This window comes from Xiphophorus hellerii, chromosome 8, assembly GCF_003331165.1.
Source record: "Xiphophorus hellerii strain 12219 chromosome 8, Xiphophorus_hellerii-4.1, whole genome shotgun sequence".
NCBI lineage: Eukaryota > Metazoa > Chordata > Actinopteri > Cyprinodontiformes > Poeciliidae > Xiphophorus > Xiphophorus hellerii.
Window position 1 is genome coordinate 18633009 of NC_045679.1, and position 22506 is coordinate 18655514.

Below are 22506 nucleotides of genomic sequence, written 5' to 3' on the forward strand. Positions count from 1 at the left end.
TTTAAATAATGGTTAACTTTTGCAGAAATAAGAGTTGAATAAACCTGGAAATTGTAGCTGCAAACAATAGCTAAAACCATTCAATAGTGAGCCACAAAGAGAGTTAGCATACTAGCAGCATTTCACCAAAAATCCATCATGCTGACAATTAAGCCTGTTGGCGTTAATGGTCTGATGCTGCTTCAAGACCTGGAAAACCTCCTGTAGTTGATGGAGTCATAAACTATGCTGTCTACCAGAAAATCCTGAAGACTCAAAAAATGTAAAAAGAGGGGAAGTTGCAGGGAGGCAGGTTTGACTAAGATGCTGTAGAACGACCTGAAACTTACTGTTTTTTGTATTGATTTTGTTGGTGTGTGTGTGTGTGTGTGGGTGTGTGTGTGTATGTGTGTGTCTGATATTAAAATTTGTTAATCTTTTGCATTTAAGAATGATAAATAAGAATGTTGTCGCCTTTATTTACAGTAGCTTAGACATGAAATGGGCAGAGAGAGAAGAGGAAAAAACAGGATGGGAATCAAACCCTGGTTGACTGCTTCAAGGACATAAAGTCTCCATATGTGTCTATGGGTTGGCTGCTCTACATCTACTGTACACCACATTATTCCTTTTTTAATAGCTGTCATCTGTAATAAATACCCAGAATTAATTAAATGTACAAATAATATTCTAAGACTCTAAATCGTTTGCTCTGTCCTTTTTAGCAGTCTCCCACGATTTGTTTTGAAAATTGCTTTCCAACTATTTCCAACAGAGCCAACAATGGGAAGCGGAATCTGGGTCTTGTAAATCTAGGGCTTGGAGACTGTGCGGGTAAAGCAGGCTTACAGTAGTAATCCTCTTCGCAGACACCCATCTGACTCTCAACAGGATGATGGCCAGACAGCCACACAAACACAGAATGTTTGTTAGAAGGAGATCTGTTTTGTCCTGTTTTCAGGGATACGGGCGGTCACAAATAGGCCATCATGTTCCACCAATAAAATCTAGCACCATCCGAGATGTTTAAGTTGTAGTTTTCCAAGACTCCATTTGTTTATTTTCTCTCGAGGCGTGGCGCAGGATTCTTTGTTTGAAACATACCATTCTCTTAAATCAGCCATTTAAACAAAGATGCTTCTCCAGGAAGCCAGACCCGCTGTTGACTTTATTGGTTCCTGAAATTTGTCATTAGTGCTTCCTGGCTGTGATGTCATGAGTCAGTTAATGACAGAGAGGAAGTGGGACATTCATCCCCAAATAACTCAGGAAAAACGAACAATTTTACCGAGCAGTAACGAGCCCGAGGGAACCGAGCTCGTGACATTGTCTGACTCATCTTGACTTAGAGGGAAATGCTTTAAAGACCTGCAGCACGACATCAAAGTGTCCCAGGAGCACAAAGTTAAACTGATGATGACTTTTCTTAGAACACAAAAGTTAACAAGTGGTATTCAATACGTTAATCCAGTACAGCCAAGAGAAGTTAAAACTAAAAGAATTGCCTCCATCCCCAAAAATAGACAAGACAAATATAATTATTTGTTTGTTTTTTTTATTATTTTGGCATTTCTTCCGTTTTGTATTTATATTAAGCAAAGTGCATCTTCTTTTCTTCTCATCAACACATTGCACAATACATAAATAATGATGCATATAAAACGTCTTCATATTTACAATTAATAATATATTTATATATAACATAAAATACATTTTTTCGCTTCTTTTTAATTAAATCTCAGTCATTTATTAAACAAGTCCATCAGAATTTATACTTTTTTCTCACTTTTAAAATCCTTTTTTTCTTCTTCTGCCTTTGAACCTCTGGAACAAAAACGAAAAAAAGGAAAAAGTCTTTTTTTTGTGTGAGTGGGTGTTGAAGAGGTCAGCATGAAGAGGAGGAAGGCTCCTGCTGCTGCTATCGCGTGTTAAAGATGACTTCCAACCAACACGGGCAGCTGCTGATGAACTGTCTGGTGTAGCACTGTCCCCAACCCTTCACAAAGCTTATCTGCACCGTGAAGCCCGTGCGAGGCTGCTGCGTGAATTCGTGGTCGTTCGGCCTCTGCAGGCTGCACGCCTTGTCATAGTCAAAAGCTTTGATGGAGAATCCGGGGAACACCTTGTGCACGAGCAGCGTGCGCGAGTCCGGGTTGTCCAGTGTGGCCGACTTGATGAAGATGGGGTAGCAGCTGCGGTTGTACACCCACACCCCGTCTGGCTCGCGCGTCAGTTGGATGCCGTAGCCGATCTTGGCCCGCACCATCTGAACCAGTTGGGACTTGTTGTCCGAGCAAAGCTGTCCCAGGCAGAAACCGTTCCCTTGAGGTAGATCGTAGAAGATGTCCAGAGAGGACTCCTGGACCGAGTAGAGGCGTCCGACGCGTGTCTTCTCCTCCCAGTACGCCACCACGCACCAGTGGGCCGGTTCTCCTGACTCCTGCAACGCCAGGGAATCTGGAAGAAGGGAACAAAGATATGGAGACGCTTAGATGCAATAAAAAAATTGCAATAAAAGTAAGACATCAGACAATCAAAATGTGCAGATGAAGGAGAAGAAGAGAGAAGAAGGAGAAAAAGATGACTTCATGAAAGATGTGATCAGATGTCATCTAAATCTGAGCAACAAAGCTGCTTAAACATTGCTACAGCTGAACAACCTCGTCCTTATCCCCGTTTTGGGAAATGGAGAATTTGCTTTCGTCAAGAGCCAAAACGGAGCCGTCATCCACAATTTCTGCCATGCAGGAAAACCATATTGGAATTCCTGGACCACAGACAAGAAAAATCAACTCGGAGACGCACTGCCAGGCAAGTTTCCACATGCAGTACAATATTTATCTAGGCATTAAATGCTTATCTTCTGTCTGGCTCGCTGTATTTTTGTAGCGGCCCGGCCAACAATGTACTGACGTCAACCTCTTGTCCTGATTGTCTCTACAGCAACATACTTCGCCCTGCTGGAGGAAATGAAGAGTTTGACCGACGGAGACATGGTAACTGATGCAGGGCTTTCACACAAACACATAAACCATGTTGGACGGGCGTCAGAAGCAGGCCGTTAACTCCGGTGACAAGTGAGGCCTCGTGGGTCTGAAGTTTCCCCTGAGCGTAGAAAAGAAGTGTAGCACTGGCCGTGCTCCAGTTTCCAAAATCTATCCCCTTTCCCTTTCGAGCGCCTCCTGCGCCGCCGCACTCTCCCTTCATATCTCTATTCCGCAGAAATCTGGCTTCCAGCGACTCCCAGTAAGAAAAGGGAGCCAGTCAGGCGCAAGGGAAATAAATTGAGACAGAGAGGGGGCGGGGTGGGGAGGAGAAGGAATGCTTTTTACATATTTTGACTGTTACTTTTACAACTTTGCTTCCTCTTTGGACTTTTAAGTGTCTCTTGTGCTTTTTGGCGTTATCGCCACATTGCGGCAACTTCTCTCAAGTGTATAAATATCCATTCCTATAGGCCATTTCCCAAACATCAGGAAAGCTTGGAATGTGGGTATATATTTGGAGGAAAACCTGAACAGAGCCCCTCGACCTGGCCCCTTTCATCTAGCAGTAGCTGTGAATGCAACCGGTAATTTGGAAGGTCCCGTCTGGGACTAACTGCGACGCTAATGCGGCAGGATCTCTCCTGGCCCAGGCCGACTTATCCTGGCCTGTCATTAGCCTTCATTAGGAGGGGAAAAAAAGAGGAAGGGAAAAAGAAAACATTGGGAGAAGACAGACAGAAAAAGTCTAGGAGAAGGAAAGGGGGCCAGCAAAACTGAAAGCATGCCTTCCATAAAACAAGCGGGGCTGTGTTCTTTGAAGTTGCACTGAGCTGAGCCTCGGGGAATTTATCGTAAATCCATCCTGGTGGGGTGCTAAAGGAAACCAAGCACCCAGCTATCTACATTTGACTAAATGAAGGCGAGAACTAGAATTTATCTTTCTGATAAAAGACAGGAAAGCATTTTATGTCTCAAGATGCCAGACAGTCTCCAAATCCGGCATGTTTTACACATTACAGGAAGAGCCAAGGTTGATAAGGACAAGGACGCACGGGCCTGCTGGTGGAGCTCACCTGTGGGGCCCTGCTGTGTGTGTGTGTGTGTGTGTGTGTTATTGCTGAGAGAGACAGAGCTTGGCGTCATAGGTCATTAGAGCGGCTGCCTGTCTGAGCCTGTCATTGCAGCTCGAAAACACTCTGCTATTCAGGACTATACTAACGGCCCTGCAGTTTCCCCCGCCTCGTGGACTAGCCTCTGAGAAACTTTAAACTCGTGGTGCAAGAAAACCACAGAGGAAAGGGGGGGGAATAAAGGCAGGAGAAAAGCAAACCGCTGGAAGTCAAGAAGCAGAGGGTCACTCTGTAAAAAACAATTAGATATTTGACTTATTTATGAGTCATTTCAGATTTTAAAGACTAATAATGTGCACATGGCTCCTTATGTTTTAAAAACGACCCTGTTCTCATTTAAACTGCTACATGCCTCACACATTATTTTGTAGATGGACTTTCCCAGAGTGAGACTTTTTTTTTTTCACCCTTTGAGCTGACCTTCACAAAGAAACTGAACTGACTGCTGCAGCTTCAGGTCAGTCTATCTCATGTGACCTGCAGTGGTCAGAGAACCAGATATGTAGAGAAAGACCTGAAGACAGCAGCTGAAATGATAGCTGTTAAAAATTATGATGAACAAAGCAAAAAAACTGAGCTTTCAATGCAGGAAATTTTTTTTACCATTTTGTCAGCTGGTAATACATGAACAGAGTTAAGATGAGACAAAGTGATAATTAAATCATGTGTGAAAAAAGAGCAGACAAGCTTATTGTTAGCCTAGCATTTCAGCTAACTCCCCAGAATCAAAATATTTCCAGCAGGAATAAGACAGAGCTCACTACAGACAGTAGTTATATTTGTAGAGACAGATATATCTTTAGAAACATAAAACTGTCTTGGCAAAAAATATCTGTTATCGTCATGAAAAAATGTCCAGACTCCTACTTTAAAGCTTATGTTAGTTATTTTCCAAGCATTAACGGGTATCAGACTGGGGAAAAAATACAAGTCTGAATCTCATGGAGAAAAGAAGTCAATATACTGACAGTCTTATGTTTCTTTCACAAAAGAAACTGCAAATGGACTAAAAAATGCTTGTGTTTCAATATCCATGCCACCACTTTTTAACAGAGACATCAGCAGATTTCTGTCGACGCTCAAATGTCTCCTGCAGGTAAACAAACCCAAACCCATTCAGTGAATCAGCCGGCGGGAAGGCGAGACAGCCAGACTCCTCTCTCTGCGGGGTGCTGCCTCGCAAATAGTAATGTTCACAGCTTGTTCTGACAGCAGATGAGCTTACACCTCATGAGTTATGCTGCTGGACAAACATGCATGTATGAAAACACTCACTAATTTTAGCGGCGTCACGTTAACTCACCTTAGTTTCCAAATGCTTATTTAACTTGGGTTTTTTTTTTGTTTGGTTTTTTTTATAATCATTGTATATAAAGGGTGTCAAGCTCGCCGAGTTACAGCCTGACACTGTTTCAGATGTATCTCTCATAAGTGTGTCTCAGGTGAAGTCGCTGTGTGTGCCTGTTCATTGGCTCCAGGTCTTGAATATTCACTGTGGGCTCTGATTGTACATCTGTCTGCGTGTCCGGGTTCTGGATGTCTGCCTGTTGAAGCATTAGTCTGAGTTTCTGTCTGCCTCCCCACCTGCTCCCTTCTGCACTCTGGCCTCTAAGCTCCTCGTGTCTCGGGCTTCTCCTCCGCCAGAGATAAGCTGGCTAGCCGGCAGCCTGTGGCCATCTGTCACTCTAACCCTTTCTGTCCTCCTCCTGTTAGTTGTCTGCTGCTGCTGCTGTGTCCCATTCCCGTTTGTCCCATGGGGTCCACATGCAAACACCCAACCCCCGCACCTCCACATCTAGCAAAGCCTTTTCCTGCCTCTTCACAACAAAGCAATCAAGCTCTCGAGTGATGATGTGTCCAGCTGTCCTAGTTAAAGCCAGTTTTTGCAATGGACAAAACAGCATTAAATGGACTGGACAACTAAGGTTTAAGAAACTTATGCGTAAGAAAGCACTCAACTTCTTCCATCATGTTGCTCCTACGGTTTATAGTTCATAGTGGTTTTAGATGCTTACGTAATTTTTCTGCAGACATCTCACCTACAGCTGCACACAGACAGTAAGCTGGCTAAATGAAATCTAACACACATTTTAAAATGTTTAAAAGTCAGACAGACTCAATAGGAAATATTTCCAATCTTTATATAAACTGCAGTGAGTCAGTTATGGGCTACAAGTATGTAAAGCAGCAAACTGCTGGCTGGCTGGCTGAGCAGATAGTCCAAAATATTTTTAAGCTAATAGTTTGTTGTGCTTGTGTTAATCAAAGAGCAGAATGACTAGAAAGTAAGATTTGCTACATAACAAGTTTGACAACTTCAACTAAACTTTCAATAAATACTGTGCAACGTGTGAAAATACTGCAAGCCTTATATCTTTATGCGCACAAATGTCCTTATCACAAGTAGTTCTGTGACCTGCAAATAACGCATCACAGATATCCGACAACTGTAAATATTTATCAAACCGTCTACGCTGTTATGCAGTGCTGAATTTTTGGCATAAGCACCACAGACTTAACTGGGTGTCAACTCCCCTGTTTTAATGCTCTACAACTTTAATAAAGCAGATGCCAAGTTAGCAGAGACAACTGGACTGAGCCGAAGGGGAAGCGAGGCAGGACGGCTGTGAAGGAGGGCGAGGAGGTGCTAGACTCGCTGCACTTCTCCCAGGGACACAAACACAGTCTGGAAAGGTTAATCATTACCTCTGTCTGACTCCACACACACAGACACCCACCAGGTTGGTGCTATTCTTAGAAGTCAGCCGATTCACACACATTACACTCCGTCTCTCGCACACGATTTTCAACCTTCGGTTCTGTACAGTTTCAATATGAGTAAATGGCGAGAAAGCGCCAAGAAGCGCCTCGCATCGATCCCTCAGAAATCTGCGGTTGTTTGGGCCTCTCTCGCCTCAGACGTGTAATGGCCCTGTCACAGACACACTGGATGAAAACTGGAATGAGGAAGACATGAGGGAAACAGCTCGAGGCAAGGGGGAGGAAGGGCTCGTCACGGTGCCTTATTTTCTAAGTCAACACCCTCTCGCAAGCCGGGGAAAGTCTATTCCAAAGGTCAAGGGTCAGCCTGGAGGCATTCCTTTTGTTCTTTCTGCCAGGCCGTATAAGTCCAGCCTCCCTAAAAGATGTGTATGCATGTGAGTGCACCTTCATCTGCAGTCAAAGCTAAGCATCTCTCCATTATTACAAACAAAACACGAGGTATCATTGATTTCTCTCTTTTGGAGTTTTAGAGTCCCGACAACGCTTCGACAGCCAGCTCGCAGCGCTTCTAAGGACTGTCTGGCTCACTTCTTGTGCAGCCAGAAATTCAATGACAGGCAGCCACTCCAGAAGAAGAAAGGACAGCAGTTTTACTGTGCAGCACCAAGGAAAGTAGATTGTCCTCATCTCACATCAATGTAACACAACTTCAGCTTCCCAAAATAAAGACCATCTATCTTCAGCTGAGTATCAATGCCACTAAAGGATGCTGAGTGGTGATACTTGTTAACAATAGCAAACAATTCCAAACAAAACTGTATTACTGTGCAAATGAACAGTTTCATTTGAGGAGCTCTAACTTCAACTCACTAAATGCATCAAACCCATCAAATGACAGCATCTACTTAAATGTACTCCTCTGAGTTTAATAAAACCCAGCTAAAGGTAGTGCGCTTTGATACATAAATGGAGAAAACCTTATAATTTCTTCATATTCTAGTGGATTCAAAATTACTAATTCTATCTAAGACCCAGCAGCACATTGTCTTAAGCTTGTTATGGTTCTATATGTTACAGGTTGCTTTCCAACACCAAAACTAATTATTGGTCTGGAAGATTGGCTTGAGTGGCTTTCTTAGCTAACAGACAGGAAGTGAAGCTTTAGGATGACAAGTAACTGAAGCTGCTAACTCCCTCCACCCCCCATCCCAATCTCAAGAATCGTAAATAAACCCTGATGGCAGGAAAACCACACAGGGGAGTGGCCCGGTTTGTCTATCTGCAGATCTGACTTCTTGCAGAAACACAGATAGAGAGAATGAGTTGCAGACACGCCATCTCGAACATGAGCCATCCGGCTGCGACGGGGGGAGAAGATAAGGAGACGAAACTGCTCGCGTTTTCCTACTTGCTGTCCGTAGCTCAGTTTTTCTCAGGAGCTTCTCAGGTTTCTCATGGTCGTTCAGAAATATGAACAAAAAAACAAAACTTGTGAACATTTCATCCCTCCAGTCCCTGGGCTGCATCTTCCACATGGCACTCAGAAGGTCCCAAAAGCTGTACGACAATGCTTTCTAATGGGACGTTTTCTTTCCTAATGCTGGACCTCTTTCCCATTCCTGTTGAGTTCTTAGTACAATACTTCATCAGACTGACCCTTGCATGCTCACACACACACAACCACTCCCTGCAACCCAGATTTCCCAGGGTGACAGGACAAATAAACACAAGGTACTTTCAAACACGGTGCCAGGCCGGCTAGAATGATGTCATGAGCTCACTTTTGCAGACACACAAGTCAGGAGACTTCCCACAAGATCGGTATCTAGGAGAAGCACTGTCACACACACTCACACACATACAAATATATATAGATAGATGGACAGACAAGATGAACAATTGCCTACATTGTTGTAGCTAAAAGACCGTGGGAACTAAATCAGAAACCACAAACAGAAAACAGACAACCAGCAGTTCCAGTTGGATGTGGCCTGAGCGGTGTTTTTATCTTATTTGTATTTATATATAGCTCTGTATACCTCTAACTGTATGCGGTTGTTCCAGCGCTGATAGAGATGCAGTTACTGACACACAAAGGCACTCAAGAGTACACAAAAGACAAACTGACTCCATGAATGAGCAGGCAGGAGGGTGGAGACACACACACACACACACACAGGTTTTATGGGCATATGTCTCCACTTATTTCCATTTTTTTAATTCTCCATACAAGTGGTTTGAGTTCTCCTTTTCCACTGCCCCCTTCACACATTCATTCACCCCACCCCCCAGATATAGCTTCATACCTTAGGTAATGTCAAAGCCCACTCCCACAGAGCCACTGCGAACCAAAACAATGTTCATCTTGTCCTGGGCTTCCGTCCAGCTTTGGCTCAGAACCAGAGCTGCAGAGCCCTCCTGTCAACCGCGCTAAAGGTAATGTTTTTTACCGGCAAGCACATCGTCCCAAAGCATTTGAGGCAAAGGGAAAACACAAAATACATGCAGAGCAAAGCAAGACACAACTCTCCTCAATCCCACTCCATCATCCGCCGCCTTCTGCGTGCATGTTTTTCCGATTTGTGCAGCATAATGACACAGGGTGGGGAACAGAGGGCGGCCAAAACCAAAATTAAGTCCCTTGCCAAGAGGTTGGCTTGGCTGCCTCGCAAGGAGAGGAAGTGGGGAGTAATGAGAGATCCTGGCCCAGCACAGAGCGGCCCGGCTCTGCTTTGCTCAGCTCGCTGGCTATAACACGCATCCTCCAAATTACAGAGAACCGAGCAGAGCTGCCGGCCATCTCTCCCTCCACCCAAAGCCGCCATCTTCTCTGCCTCTTCATTCTCTTCTCTTAGTGTTCATATGAGAAAACCAACAAGAAATGGAAACTAAATAGTAAATTTTGGTGAAAACAGTCCTCATTTTCAAGAGTGCATTTCTCCGGTCAGTTCCTCTTTTTCTGATGCCCTGCCTTCCTCATTTCTGGTTGGTGTACCCCCAGTGTTTGTTTTCCATCAAGATGAGGCCTCAGCTGCCTCTCTGTCCGCTCGGCTTTTCCTCAAAGACATGAGGTCATATCCTGCGCGGCCCTTTCCTCTCCCTGCTAACCCAAACAAGGCAGGAATCCTCAGCAAGAGGAGGCACACTGACGGTGCTCTGCTGCAAGCTTCCATTCTTAATTTTCTTAAGTGTAAAAACCTCCTTGTGTGAAAATATTTCAAGATAACGCCCAATAAAGCCTTTTTTTTATTTAATGATCCATGGTGCCAGGACTAAATTTAATCTCCATCACAGCGCCTGATCAAGGTTACACTTCAAGCCAATTCACTGGATGACTAATTGACTGGCCAAGGGGCCGGGTGACTGTCTGTCGAGGTAGGCTGGCGGTATAAGAATACAACTTGGCCTAAATTTAACCTGCAGTGGGAGGAAGTGCCTGTGTGACAATCGGCCATGCGCCAGGGCTCGCACCGGGTCATTTTATCTACTCGCCTGTGTGTGCGTGCGCGTGTTTGTGAGAGTGTACATGCCACCACTGTGCGACTGGATCCGGTTACACACAGGCACTCTGGGTCAGCCCCCAACGGCACCAGCAGGCATGCCACTGACACTCAGATGCTACACTTTCAAGCGTCTGGCACAAAAAGAAGTCTACTTTATGGAGTACTTGTATGTATGGGCCATGGTACTACGCAACCGTGATTATCAAATAAAACACACACTTAAAGCAAGTGATATTTGTATTACTTTAATCTAGATTGAAATATATGGAAATAAACAAGATGTCATCTTACTGAAAAGATAATGAAAATTGGATCTTCCGCAAGTACAGTTGAATTTACGCGTTTAATTAATTCTTCATTCACCAATGAAGCCACGCCCCCTATATTCACTTTGTAACACATACATGTATAACGTCTAAACCCTTGGACTATGAAAGACACATTTTTGAGGTCAGAGCACAAGACTGCTAAAACCACACATTTGAGCTCATAAACAATTAAGTGAAGCGAGTTTTAGTTATTTTATTGACTGAATATATTCAATGTAAGGTGTTATTGTTTAACTTGCACATATCTAAAAAATATCAAGCCAAGACAAAAAAAAAAGTGAAATTTATATATGGATACTGTTTGTTCAAATTACCCCCATTTTACATTTTTCCCAAAGGAGAAACTCTGTTACAAATGCATTGATGAAGCCCCACCACAAGGGGGAAAAAAAGTAACAAGCTATACTGAGAGAAAGTTGTTGATTGGCCAGTAGCCAATAACAGCTTCACATTTTTGGTTTTCTCAGAAAGGATTGTTAAGGACTGATTTGTATACCATGCATTGTCTCTCTTTATGGATTGGGTGTATTGTTTTGCCCCCCAGCTTTTATGAAACGACATTATGCAGCAAACTCTACAGAGCCGTGACTGCTTCAATAAAGACTTATTGGAGAGATGTTAAAGCTCGACAGGCAACAAGAACGCCTTCTAAGCTGCTCATAACTAAGAGTTACTTAACACTCCAGAGATTCATAACCAACAGTCCAGCACCCTCTTAACCCTGACCTGATCTCCATTTCTCAATCCCTAATCTGATCTCCCAGCTCAATGCCTGGTGAACCTATAAACCCCTGATCTAGGTCTTCGCCAAGATTGGTGGCCCTGACGCCCGGCTCCAGCCGTCCTCTCCTCTTCCCTTCCCCTCTGCTCTGTTCCAAGCCGATGACGTGGGCTAGTGAGGGGAGCTTTGGAGCCGCTAGTCTGGCAGGCAGCCTAGTTTGCATTTGTGCTTGTCGCTGTCACAGTTCACTTAACTCCTTCCATCCTGAGCAATCTAGGCATTCCCCTGAATGTAGAAACGGAGAAGAATTGATTTATCTAAAGTCTGAATGAACTATGTCTTTGGAGGTGAGTTCGCTAGTTGTTCTAGCCCCTCTCCTCAAAGAAAGCAAGTTTATTATTGTAAAACAATGTAAGACGTAGCAAGTCTCTTGCTGATTTCCAGTATCCTTTAAGCCTCCCTCTCCTTTCTGTGAATTTGTCTGAAGAAGAACATAAAAAGGGCAAAGTGAGTGAATTGGAAGGTCAGCAGCAGGGCCTCTGGGGGAGCCATGTTTCTTTTGTCAGGCCCCCAGAGGGAGGGAGCCAAGCGGGGAAAACAGGGAGGGTGAAAGAAGAGGCAGAGGAGGAATAGATTACACCCCCAATTCGTTTGGCTAGCAGCGGAAATCATGGGGGCAGAGAGCTTTGGCCATCACGCCTCAGCCCTTCTACCTCTCCTGCTCTCACTGAGGAGGCCCATTCACCAAAGACGCTGCCTGCCACGGCCATGTCCTCCTCGCCAGGAAGGAAAACAGGGGAGGAGGGGTGGCCGAAGAAGGGAAAACGAAGGGAGGGCGCCTGCTAAGCCTCCACTTCTTGGGTTTCACAGTTTGAACAGTGTATGAAATGTGTCTTTAGTTAACGCACAAAAGGAGGACTTTAGTGTCCATCCTGATGGTCTGGAGGAGGATGTGGGGTGTGATTTTTGGATCTTCTGCTCTGACACACACAGGCAAGTAGGCTAAACCCTCCACCCCCAACCACCAAACAAAGGACGGGGGCGGGGGGAAACGGGCAGCGAACACCAACTGACATAAAACAGGCTTTAAAGGCTTTATAATGAGAACCATATGCGGCAAATGAAAGCAGAGAACAGCACTGGAGAGCGAACCCTCTCCCTCTCTCATGAGCATCATCGTATTCTGCAGCCTGTGGGTAAGGAAGGCGACTCTGCCAAGGGGGGTAGGGGGGTAACAGGAAGGACTCTCATGGAGCCTGAAACATGTTCAGCATAAGAGTTGGAGAAAAGTAAGGTGCTCTGTGTCTCAGCCTACAGGAGAGTTACTCTCCGTCTACAAAGACATCCAGTGTATCTGCAAACACAACGAAACAAACACTCAAATGTCGATTTAAGCCTGCTTTCCATTCCTCTCCTCAACAACACTACATGCACTGAACATATTCTTCTGCAAACAACAGCCTGGCGTGTTTGTCTTCCATTACAACATCACACAGAGAGCGATGGGAGAGGAGAAGGGAGAAGAGAGGAGCGTTGTTCAAAGAGCCAGAAGGGAAGAATTTATGTGGCTGTGGGAGAACTGCACCTCCCTCCTTCACTGGCTGTTTTATTACAGAGGGGAAGCTGGGGCCCCCACAATCACCGCCTCATCATCGCAAGTATGGAGGGGAGATGATGTGTGTGTCAGGAGGAATGTGAAGTGGAGGGAAAAGAAAAACAGAGGAGGGAGATGATGAGGAGGAAGAGCAGAAAAATGGGTGATATAAAGGCGAGATGTATTGGTGGGAATATTTACCTGAAAGCCCCACAGGGGCCGAGTACGTAGTTCCCCCAGTCTCACTGGATGAAGGCCCAGAGTCTGGAGAATCTGATGGACAGAGAGACTCTGAGTTAGTACTGTGCGTGTTCCTGTGTGTGATGGGAGACGGCAGCAAAGCAGCAGCTGTGAGGCCGTCAATCATTCGGGTGAAATCAATGCCTAATGAAGACGCTGACGATGAAGCTCACACCCTCTCTCACACACACAGCAGAGAATTTCTTACACCCCTGATAATCCCCCCCTATAATCCGGTGCTTTGGAAGGAATGTTAGCCCTGCTTCTTTACACAGACGAGCTGCTGAACCAGAAAGGGTTAGATTCTTTCTGTCAACGACCGGGGTGAGAGCTTGAGTCTGGCTCTTTTATTCCCTGCTCAATAACAAAATGAAATGTTATGATATTCCACATCCCAATATTTCTCACCAAAGGGAAGAATGTCTCGCGAAATAAAGACCTTCTAGTTAAATACGTATGAGATAATATGGAAACAGATATGATGAAGGTATAACCTTTGAGCTTAACACTCAGTTGAACCCATATTATAGACTCTTATTTTGAAGTAAAAAAGGAAGTAGTTTTTCAGTTGCCCTGTTAAACACTTGTGGTCAGGAGAACATGTGTCAAAAGCAATAAAAAAAAGCACAATGACTTATTAATTTGTGTAACCTGTAAGAAGAAACTGACAGAAATAAGTGAGTTTAAGCCTTGCGACAATAGCAGCTAATAATGCTAAAGTTAGCATCTGCTTTGTAATTTCTTATCAGAACTAAAGTAAAAAGTTGCTTCATATTTTCAGTAGCTGAAAACAAAAAAAGGAATCAATTTAATCAAAGGTTTTTTTTTTATTTTTAGTTTTTTAACCAGTCTGAATGCCAGACAAGATGAACTTTTAGAGTGCTTTGAGAATAGTTGCTACCAGTTAGCTGCTAATGTCATCAGAGCATCCATTTGCCTTGTAGTTTTTTATTAGCAGTAAAGTAAAGGATTATTTCATGTTTTTATGTGTCTGGACTGCATCTGAACATCTCTTAACACAACATGTAAAATACTTCAAATCAAACTCAAAGTGGATCATTCTACATTGAACAGATTTGGTTTTTAAAATTTGTGTAGCCTTTATTCCAGTTCTAAGAAAAAATGAACTAAAATCGCAATTCGAGAACTACATATTCTGTTCTTGTTACAGATGATTTTCTAACAGATTGTCATTTGTGAAAGCTGAAAAAATAGACATTTAAAATATCTAAAATATTAAAAAAATATCTGTTTTAAAATAGCTTCAGGCTTACATTTGAATAATATTATTAGAACGTGCTGGGTCTAATACAACTAGAAAGCTTAAAGTAAGGGATAAACCTGTGTGTGTGGGCACCCTTTGAACACTCCTCTACACAAACAGAACTTAGGTCCTGAAGGCAACCATGCATTTAAATCCTATTTAGGGCAAACTATCAGGCAGACCAGGGAGGTAAAAGTAGTCATTCTCTCCTCCTTTTTGAATGTTAAACCCCCCTCAAAGACCTGTAATGTGGACTAGTTCCAACACGACACATGAATGGAGCTTTAAGAGAAGAGTTGTGTACACCGACTAGAGCGAAACTCTGCTGGGAACCGGCTAGTCGCTAGTAGCTGCACTAATTATACATTCCTTTAGCTACAAGTCATTCTGTCTATTCACCTAACATCCATTGAACACCAGCGCAACTGAATGATGACTTTTAAGTCAAATTGATCACAATAAGAACTTAGAAAGTAGGGTGTCCAATGTGCAGCTTCAGTGGATGATAAAAATGACTCAATGAAGGCACCGGACAGCAGTGACCACAGTGGTTTCACGGTGCAGTCCCTTGCAACGTCCTGACAAGGCCTGTACTGCTGCGGTCTCCCCAAAGAGATGCACGGGAACAGCCTGGGCCCGTCCTTTAATTCACTGCCAGCACGCCTTGCTCTGGACTCTGGGGCAGCAGTTCACCGCTGACCACAGGGTGCAGAAAGGGGGGCATCAGAGGGAAGGAGCCAAACAGTGTGTGATTTATATTCCCCAGAGCTGAGACAAGGTACCGTTTTATGTCCAGGCTCCTTTCATATTGACCGCTGCCGGAGAAGGACAGGCACCCTGACACACATAACCTCACTTCCTGCTCAGTGGATTTATAAAAGCAGGATCGTAAAATCCACCGCTGCTCCACTTCGTGCGGATATTTACATCCTATCGCCTTCTTAGAGCGAATATTCTGATTTTCTGAATGCTGTAACAGTTTAACCCAGACTGATCTAAAGCAAACACTGCAATATTGGCGTAGAAAATCACATTAACTCCCAGTAATGAAAAGGAGTTGATGACTGACGGGACAGCTTCCCGAGGCAATCTTTATATGATAACCTGAGCTGTTCCACTGTCCAATTACCAAGTCCTTCAGCTTTTCTGGTCGATGCAGACACAGAGCTACAGCTGAACATGCCCTGTCTGAATAAAGAAATAAAGCAAAAATAGTTGTTAAATATGGCTAAAAAGACAAATATTTAGGTCTTAAAACTTCAAAACCCCAGATCAATAAGAAAGCAGGAACTTTCTTGCTCTCCTTAACCTTGCCGCCTGCAGCTCAGTTCAACAATTCAAGTTCGGTCAGTTCTCTCCACGAGAGGAAACAGGGTGGTAACATGAGTTGTATAATCATTTCCTTTGTCTGCATCCCACTTGCATTTCCTATTTACCTTCTCGTTTCCTTTCAGCACTGGAAAGTCTCCAGCTGAACTCAATACAGAGACGCGACGCCAGCTCTGCAGCCCGTCCCAGCCAATCAGCAGGGAGCCGAGCGTCAAGCAGACATCACTGCCAACATTTTAGATCAATTCTGCTTGTATTTAACATGCTGGTGCTGCTTTTTAAGTGCAACAATATTTACCAGAGCGGCGTGGAGACAGATGACAAAGACAGAATGAAAGGAGCTATGGGGTGGGGGGCAGGTGGGGGGTTGAATTACTGCAGCTGCAGCGCTGCAGCTGCAATGACTTCCTATTGTTTCCACTCACTGAAAGCCACTTTCTCCTCCGAGCCGGCCAGTCAGCTGACTGGTCACTGTTTAACTCGGAGCTCTTTCTGCACCAGTACACACCGAGATGGGTAATGAGTCAGAAAGCACGAGAGAGATGGAGATAATTAAAAAAAAAAAAAAAAAGAGGCGGTTTACAGTCAGGAAAATCTTTCACATCACCTCCACCTCTTCAGTCTTTTCTGGTTGTAGGGTGAAATTTAAACAGACCTAATAGGTGATGACATAACGCAATAAGGATAAGGGCAGAACAGCATGGGGCCGGTTGAGTTCACCATTTCGTATCTTTGTAGTTCAGCTTTTGCTCTTGAGTTTTATCGATCCACTATACAGCGCTCTGCCACAGACAGTCAACTTGTTGGTAATTTTCTATAACCATCTCAGTTTATGTAAGGAAATGTGCCTATTAATAATAATAGGCAGATCAAGCCTGATCAAGGTATTTTGACTTGATCAGGGTTCATATTTTAAAGTTCAATCTGCCCTGGCAGCCATGTTGGAAACTGAACTATAGGCAACTCAAAGAACTCAGATGTTCCCTGAAAAGATTCAGACTTAAGAGGGCGTTCTTGTTGCATTTTAAACTGCAAGCTGTTAAAAATCATCTTCCGTGTACAATTGCATTACACTGTTAAACATGGCTTATGTGTTTAATGTACTTCATGGTCAAATCTTTGAAGTATAATAAACTTGAGATAATATCAAAATGCCCAAAATTCATTTATATCGTCATTTAATTGTAGATTTTTAAAAATGCACAAGGTACATGGATTTTAGTGCACTATGAAGATGAAAGTGATATTAAAAGTTGTTGGGGTTTTTTTTGTTTGTTTTGACTATAAATGTATCACTGCCTACAGTCAGAGGACAAAACCCACTAACAATCAATGAATTAATCAATTAATATTCCCCTCATGGAATAAACAGCTGAATGAAATTATCCAAACAGCAAAACTAATAATCTCACCCTTATATTGGGGTTTCTAAACCACAATTACTGGTTATGGATTTCAATAATTACTCATGCGTGTAGAAGTGAACATTCTGGGTTGACTCCTGTAAAATATGCCTGATTACAAACCCCCAATCAAACCATAATACAGTTGAGTGACCTCTTTCTGGTGAATATTCAGCACAGCCATAACCACACTTCCTTACATTAAGCTGCGAATCGATGAAGTACAACTCTTTTAAATCATCACTTGTCAAGGCAGGTACAAAATGACGGATGGTGCAAAGCGCCCCGAGGAAGACAGCTTCCTGAGATTTCCCTGGTCAAAATAGTCAAACTGCAAAATGGTGAAATGATGAGCATACTCAAAAGAGAAAAAAAAAAATCACCTAAACCCCCAAAATTACAGTACACCCACAGAAGTAGGTCAGCGATACCCCTGGCCACACACACAGACTACATTCTGTAGATTTTTCTCAGTGATTGGCTCCAGAGATGCTGCTGCCCTGTCTGCATCTCACAACAGATAGATGAGGGCACAAACAAACCGTCTCACACTCAGACATACCCACCGCCCTTGCTGACGTGCCACTCAGTCTATAGCTGATATCTCAGCTTTGTATTGCCTTGCCCTGGCTGCCAGCCATGCTGGAATTGGCCAGCCAGCCAGGCGTGCCACTCCACTGCTATCATAAATCACAACATAACGTGGAGCCATTTCGTCTCATACACACACGAGCACACACACACACACACGCACAGCAGAAGCATACTAAATGAAGGTGTTATGTAAATCCAGACAAAAACAGAAAAACACATACATATCTACATTTTAAGATTTTCATGCCTTGGAAAAAGCTCACCTGGTGGTTTAAGATAATCCATGGGATAGCGGGAATATGGAGGAGGAGGAGACTCTGTGTGGAGGAGAGAAAAAAACAGAGAGATTTAAACTTTGAGATAAGAGTTGTCATTCTTCAGCCAGAGGAAAAAAAAAAAAAAGATTTGTGTCTGTCAGCTCCGCCTGAAGAGGCAGGCAGTGAGGCCGGCCGGGCGGCTATTGCCTTTCATTGGCAGGCAGATAAACAGGGGGCCGCCTGGCGCCAGAAGGGCCACTATCAGCGTCTAGGACAAACTGAGATACGGGCCTCTTTTGGCCCGGGACGCCAAGCAAGCACACACACATACAGAGAGAGAGAGAGAGATGGAGCGAAAGAAAGAAAGAGAGGGGGCTGTAAACTTCACTGTGGAAAGACTGGAGTCCTGGCTGAGGCACTCTGCACTTTGGAAATGCCAATTATGAAATGTTCAGATAGCAGTCAGGCTGCTTGTTTGGAAACCAGGGCTTAGATGAAACCCAAAATGTTCTTTTTTTATTATTATTATTTCACGGGCAACCATAAAATGTTGTTTTTTCATTAGGAGATCAAAGAATTTCAAAATGACCCTTAAATATTAAATGTTTCCATAGCAAATGACAGACTTGAGACTTGATAAAGCTCCCAACAGAAAGAAAAGGCAGTGGTGCCTCCAGAATAGGGAGGGGTGCAAGGCCTGTCCAGATAGTCTCAAATGTACATCGTCTTATTTTTTCTACATGAATATGAAAGACTGAAAGAAAGAAATGAATGAATTCCAACAACTTTGGGTGAATTCAAATAAATTTGTAATTCGACATTGGCATTTCACCTCTTTCTATACCCGAGCTATTGTCAGCCAGTTTATTTTTCTTCATCTTCGTGAATTATGGAAAGAGGTAGTCATGAAAAAGCTAAAATCTAATGTATAATGTAGATTAGCCATAAGCTATTAACCTTATGTGTTGGAAATTAACCTAGGGTTGAACATTACCATCTGCAGCCGCGGTGAAAGCTAATTGCTGGCTAAAAGTAAGATCGCCCTGGCTGGAGTAACAAGTTCCCAGTTGGGTACATAAACAGTTACGTATCCACACTCTGGTAGTTGCCAAGGAGATGAATATTAAATGACTTTGCTGTCGGGCCTTCTTGGTGTTACCGCGACAACCGCCTTTCCATCAACCCGGAATTATACTGCATGCGTCTCCGCTCCGCTGCTCACTTCGCAGGCGGAGTGGAGTCGTTCCAGACCACCGTGATTAGAGCATGGACATCAGTGCGTCAGAAATTGCCAGCAGACTTCTAAGCCAAAATTGGCAACTTCTGTGAGTTTGTTAAAATTCAAATAACTGAGTACAACACTACATTACATCATCAACATTAATGAGGCCCCCTTCATGTTTGACAATTTCTAAACAAATCCGACTTATACTCCGGTGTATGTTATGTTTAGTTTTTTTTCCTCTTCATGATGCATTTTGATTGATGCAACTTATACTCCAGAGAGACTTGTAGCCTGGAAAACATGGTATTTATATTTCATCCTACTTTCACTCATTTTAGTTCCATTCTGGCCAGTTAATTCTTATAAAAATAGTTCCAAGCAACCTTATGTTGGCCTCCTTCTATATTAAAGCCTTCTAAAAATCTGTCATGGCTTTTAGTTTAGGTTTGCCTCCCTAAAATAAGCAAAATAAATAAATTTATTGGTCCCCCTAATCAGACCGCCCCTTTTTTGAAACTTTATGGAGTCGCCCCTGTGAAAAAGGACCTCTTGGCACGTACATAAGTTGACTTTGACCTTATGGAAACTCGAAACCCCTCGTTCTGGAGAGGTGATGTCATCTGATTTAGGATAATTTCACAATAACTTGTAGCCAGCACATCTCCTTCTGATCATTTTGACAAGAACTTTTAAAATAATTCAACTCACCAAGTTCACACAGCCTGCTCATGTGGTGCGGGTTGCAGCAAACTAGGTCCGGGTTGATTTTCCCGTAGGATTCACAGCAAGACAGCCTCTTCAGCTCCGAGGAATGCCTGAGGTCCGGCCACCTGAACACTTTGTAGAGCAGCATGGGGAGAGAGTAAGACTGCTGACCCACTTTGGCGTCCACTTTGCTGGGCAGGAGCAAGCAGGGGCTCCGGGCGCCCCCCTTGGACTCCACCGCCTGCAAGAGCACCTCCAACTGTTTCTCCTTGATCTTCTTCAGCACCGAGTGGGTCAGCGCCTTTAGTTCGGCCTCCGACCCGGCGTCGTTGGACTTGGCCACCTTCGCCGCTTTGCCCATGCAGCAGCCCCCCGAGGAGCCATGCGTCCCTCTGTCCGCCTCCCCGTCGCCCTCCACGGGCGCACGGCTCCTCCAGAGTCGCCGGACGAGCCCCGATCGTTTGGTCCTAAACATGCGGGACGAGAAGAGGGTTTCCCGGCTAACAAACGAGCATGGTGTCCGCAAATCATGAAGATTCCGGGATCCGAGTCCAGGCAGTGACAAGCAGCCTGAGAGGATACGGTGGAAAAGCTGGGAGCTGGATGAGCGGAGGAAGTCTGTAGCATGCGCCAGTCTCCGTCGCCTTCTCCTGCAGACTTAGATCAGCGGAAAAACAGTCAAGGGGGTTTCACGGGACAGTCAGCTTGTCCCCCAGGAATAAATCACCATCACCTCCACTGTCTAGCAGCTTAGAAACCTTTGCAACCAAGCTGTGAGTAGCCCCGATCTGCAGAACTGGTCCCTTTAAAAAAAAAAAAAAAAAAAGAAAAAAAAAGAGAAAAACACTCTCCTTGCAGATTTTCACTGTCAGAAATTTCTATCAGCGTACACTGGATGCTGCTGTGGACCAGGGAAACTGGGGCCTAATTATCCCATGAAAACCCAAGCTGTCCGCTGCATCTTCGGGAGCATTAATCCACAAAATCCCTGATCCGGGCGCTCTCAGTGGCGCTCTCCGCCGATGGTGTCTGCTGTCCGGAGAGGAGCCAGGGAACAAATCCACGTCTGAAGCTCTCTCTCACAACCGAGTAGAGTTGGAAAGCCACGCAGGAAGCGAGAGAGCGAATGAGAGAGAGAGCGGGAGAGAGAGACCACCTCAGTTCGCGTCCACGCAGCGAGTCTGAGAACCTATTTTAGCAAACCGAATCCCTGTCGGGTCAAATATAATCCAGCCTCGTTTTTTTTTTTCCCCTCGCACGAAGTTTCCGTGGGCCGAGTGTGTAGCAGAAATGGAGCCGACAGAGAGTCCCTCTGCAGGGCTGCTGCTGGTGTTGGTGGAGGGGGGTTGTAAAGGGCTCTCTCTGTGTGTGTGTGCCTGTAAATGAGGCGGATGGTTTGGGTGCCCTTCCTCCAGTCTCCAGTGCGCATTGACGCGCCCGGTCACGTGTGCGTCTAGACACCCTGTCGCTTAAAAGAAATGTGATTGTGTTGCGCAAACAACAGATCAAGTAGAGCCTGCGGAGCGCACACGCACACAAGCCCGCGCACATAAAAACACACAAGGAGAAAAGTTCAATATATATTTTTTAAAAGTTTTAAAAAGTTTAAAGTTTAGAAAAAAGTTGATAGAAAGGCAAAAAAAAAATAATTCTTAAAATTATAAGTAGATGGAAAAGAGGAATAATTCTGGAACATTTTCTGAGCTCACAGCACAAATACTGTTTAATAATTGAACTTATTAGATGCAATTCTTTGGATTGAATAAGCAGTTTTCCTTCAGTTCATACAGTTAAAATGTTTAATAAGAGTGTGTCGTGATCGAGTCATGATGATTACCCAGGGTAGTCTATGTTAAGTATTTGCCTCGTCTTTCTTTGCAGTGAAGACGGCAAAAAATAAAAAATAAAAATGGATTGGTTATACGGGTAAAGTTATATTTCAAAGGTAAAGAACATGTGCCTGTCAGACTAAACTCAGGGTAAAAACTAGATCATACTGTTGGGTCCTAGTCCTAGAAGGGAGCACGCTGCTGCCCCCTTCTGGTCATTTAAATTTCAAGTGGTAAATATGAGTTCACTGTCCTTTATTGTTCATCACATTAAAATAAATCCTTTCTCGTTTGACAGCAAATATGCATCTCTGCTCACTTTCTTGGTGTCTTTATTGCCCGGATTTGTTTTTCGTTTGTACAATAAAGCACACTTAAATTAGTGAATTCATCCTAGCAAATTCCATTTATGCCCCTTGAACTTTTCCACATTTTGTCAAGTTACAACTACACACTTCAATGTATTTTCCTTGGAATATGTTATGTGACAGACAAACATAAATTAATGCATAATCGCAAAGAGAGAGGGAAATAAACTCATCCAGAGTTAGCATGAGCCTCTTGGCAAATTTATTATGTTCAAGTGGATGGCCATATCATATTGGTCGTCATATTGTTTTTAGCTTTGTGATAATGGATATTGTTACCATCCCCCTGCTAAATATATATTTTTGTTTTTGTTTTTGTTGGGCT

The 22506-nt window shown here is 43.8% G+C and overlaps 1 protein-coding gene across 1 annotated transcript; it reads right to left on the reverse strand.

Annotated features, from left to right (window-relative positions):
• Nucleotides 1-1517: 1517 nt before the first annotated feature.
• Nucleotides 1518-21394, reverse strand: smad7 (SMAD family member 7). The gene is made up of 4 exons (XM_032570069.1): nucleotides 19988-21394; nucleotides 18061-18114; nucleotides 13169-13240; nucleotides 1518-2436 (listed from the first exon to the last, which is right to left on the reverse strand). The coding sequence occupies exons 1-4, from the start codon at nucleotides 20457-20459 to the stop codon at nucleotides 1898-1900; spliced, it is 1137 nt and encodes a 378-aa protein (XP_032425960.1). The 5' UTR covers nucleotides 20460-21394; the 3' UTR covers nucleotides 1518-1897.
• Between the last annotated feature and the right edge of the window lie 1112 nt (nucleotides 21395-22506).

Excerpts from the sequence above, each read along its gene's own strand:
- smad7 (XM_032570069.1), bottom strand. The coding sequence starts at position 20,459 with ATGTTTAGGACCAAACGATCGGGGCTCGTCCGGCGACTCTGGAGGAGC. Across the intron at positions 18,115-19,987 it reads GAGCAGGCTGTGTGAACTTG|AGTCTCCTCCTCCTCCATAT; the intron begins GTGAGTTGAATT and ends TCCTCCACACAG. Across the intron at positions 2,437-13,168 it reads GGCCCCTGTGGGGCTTTCAG|ATTCCCTGGCGTTGCAGGAG; the intron begins GTAAATATTCCC and ends CCCTTCTTCCAG.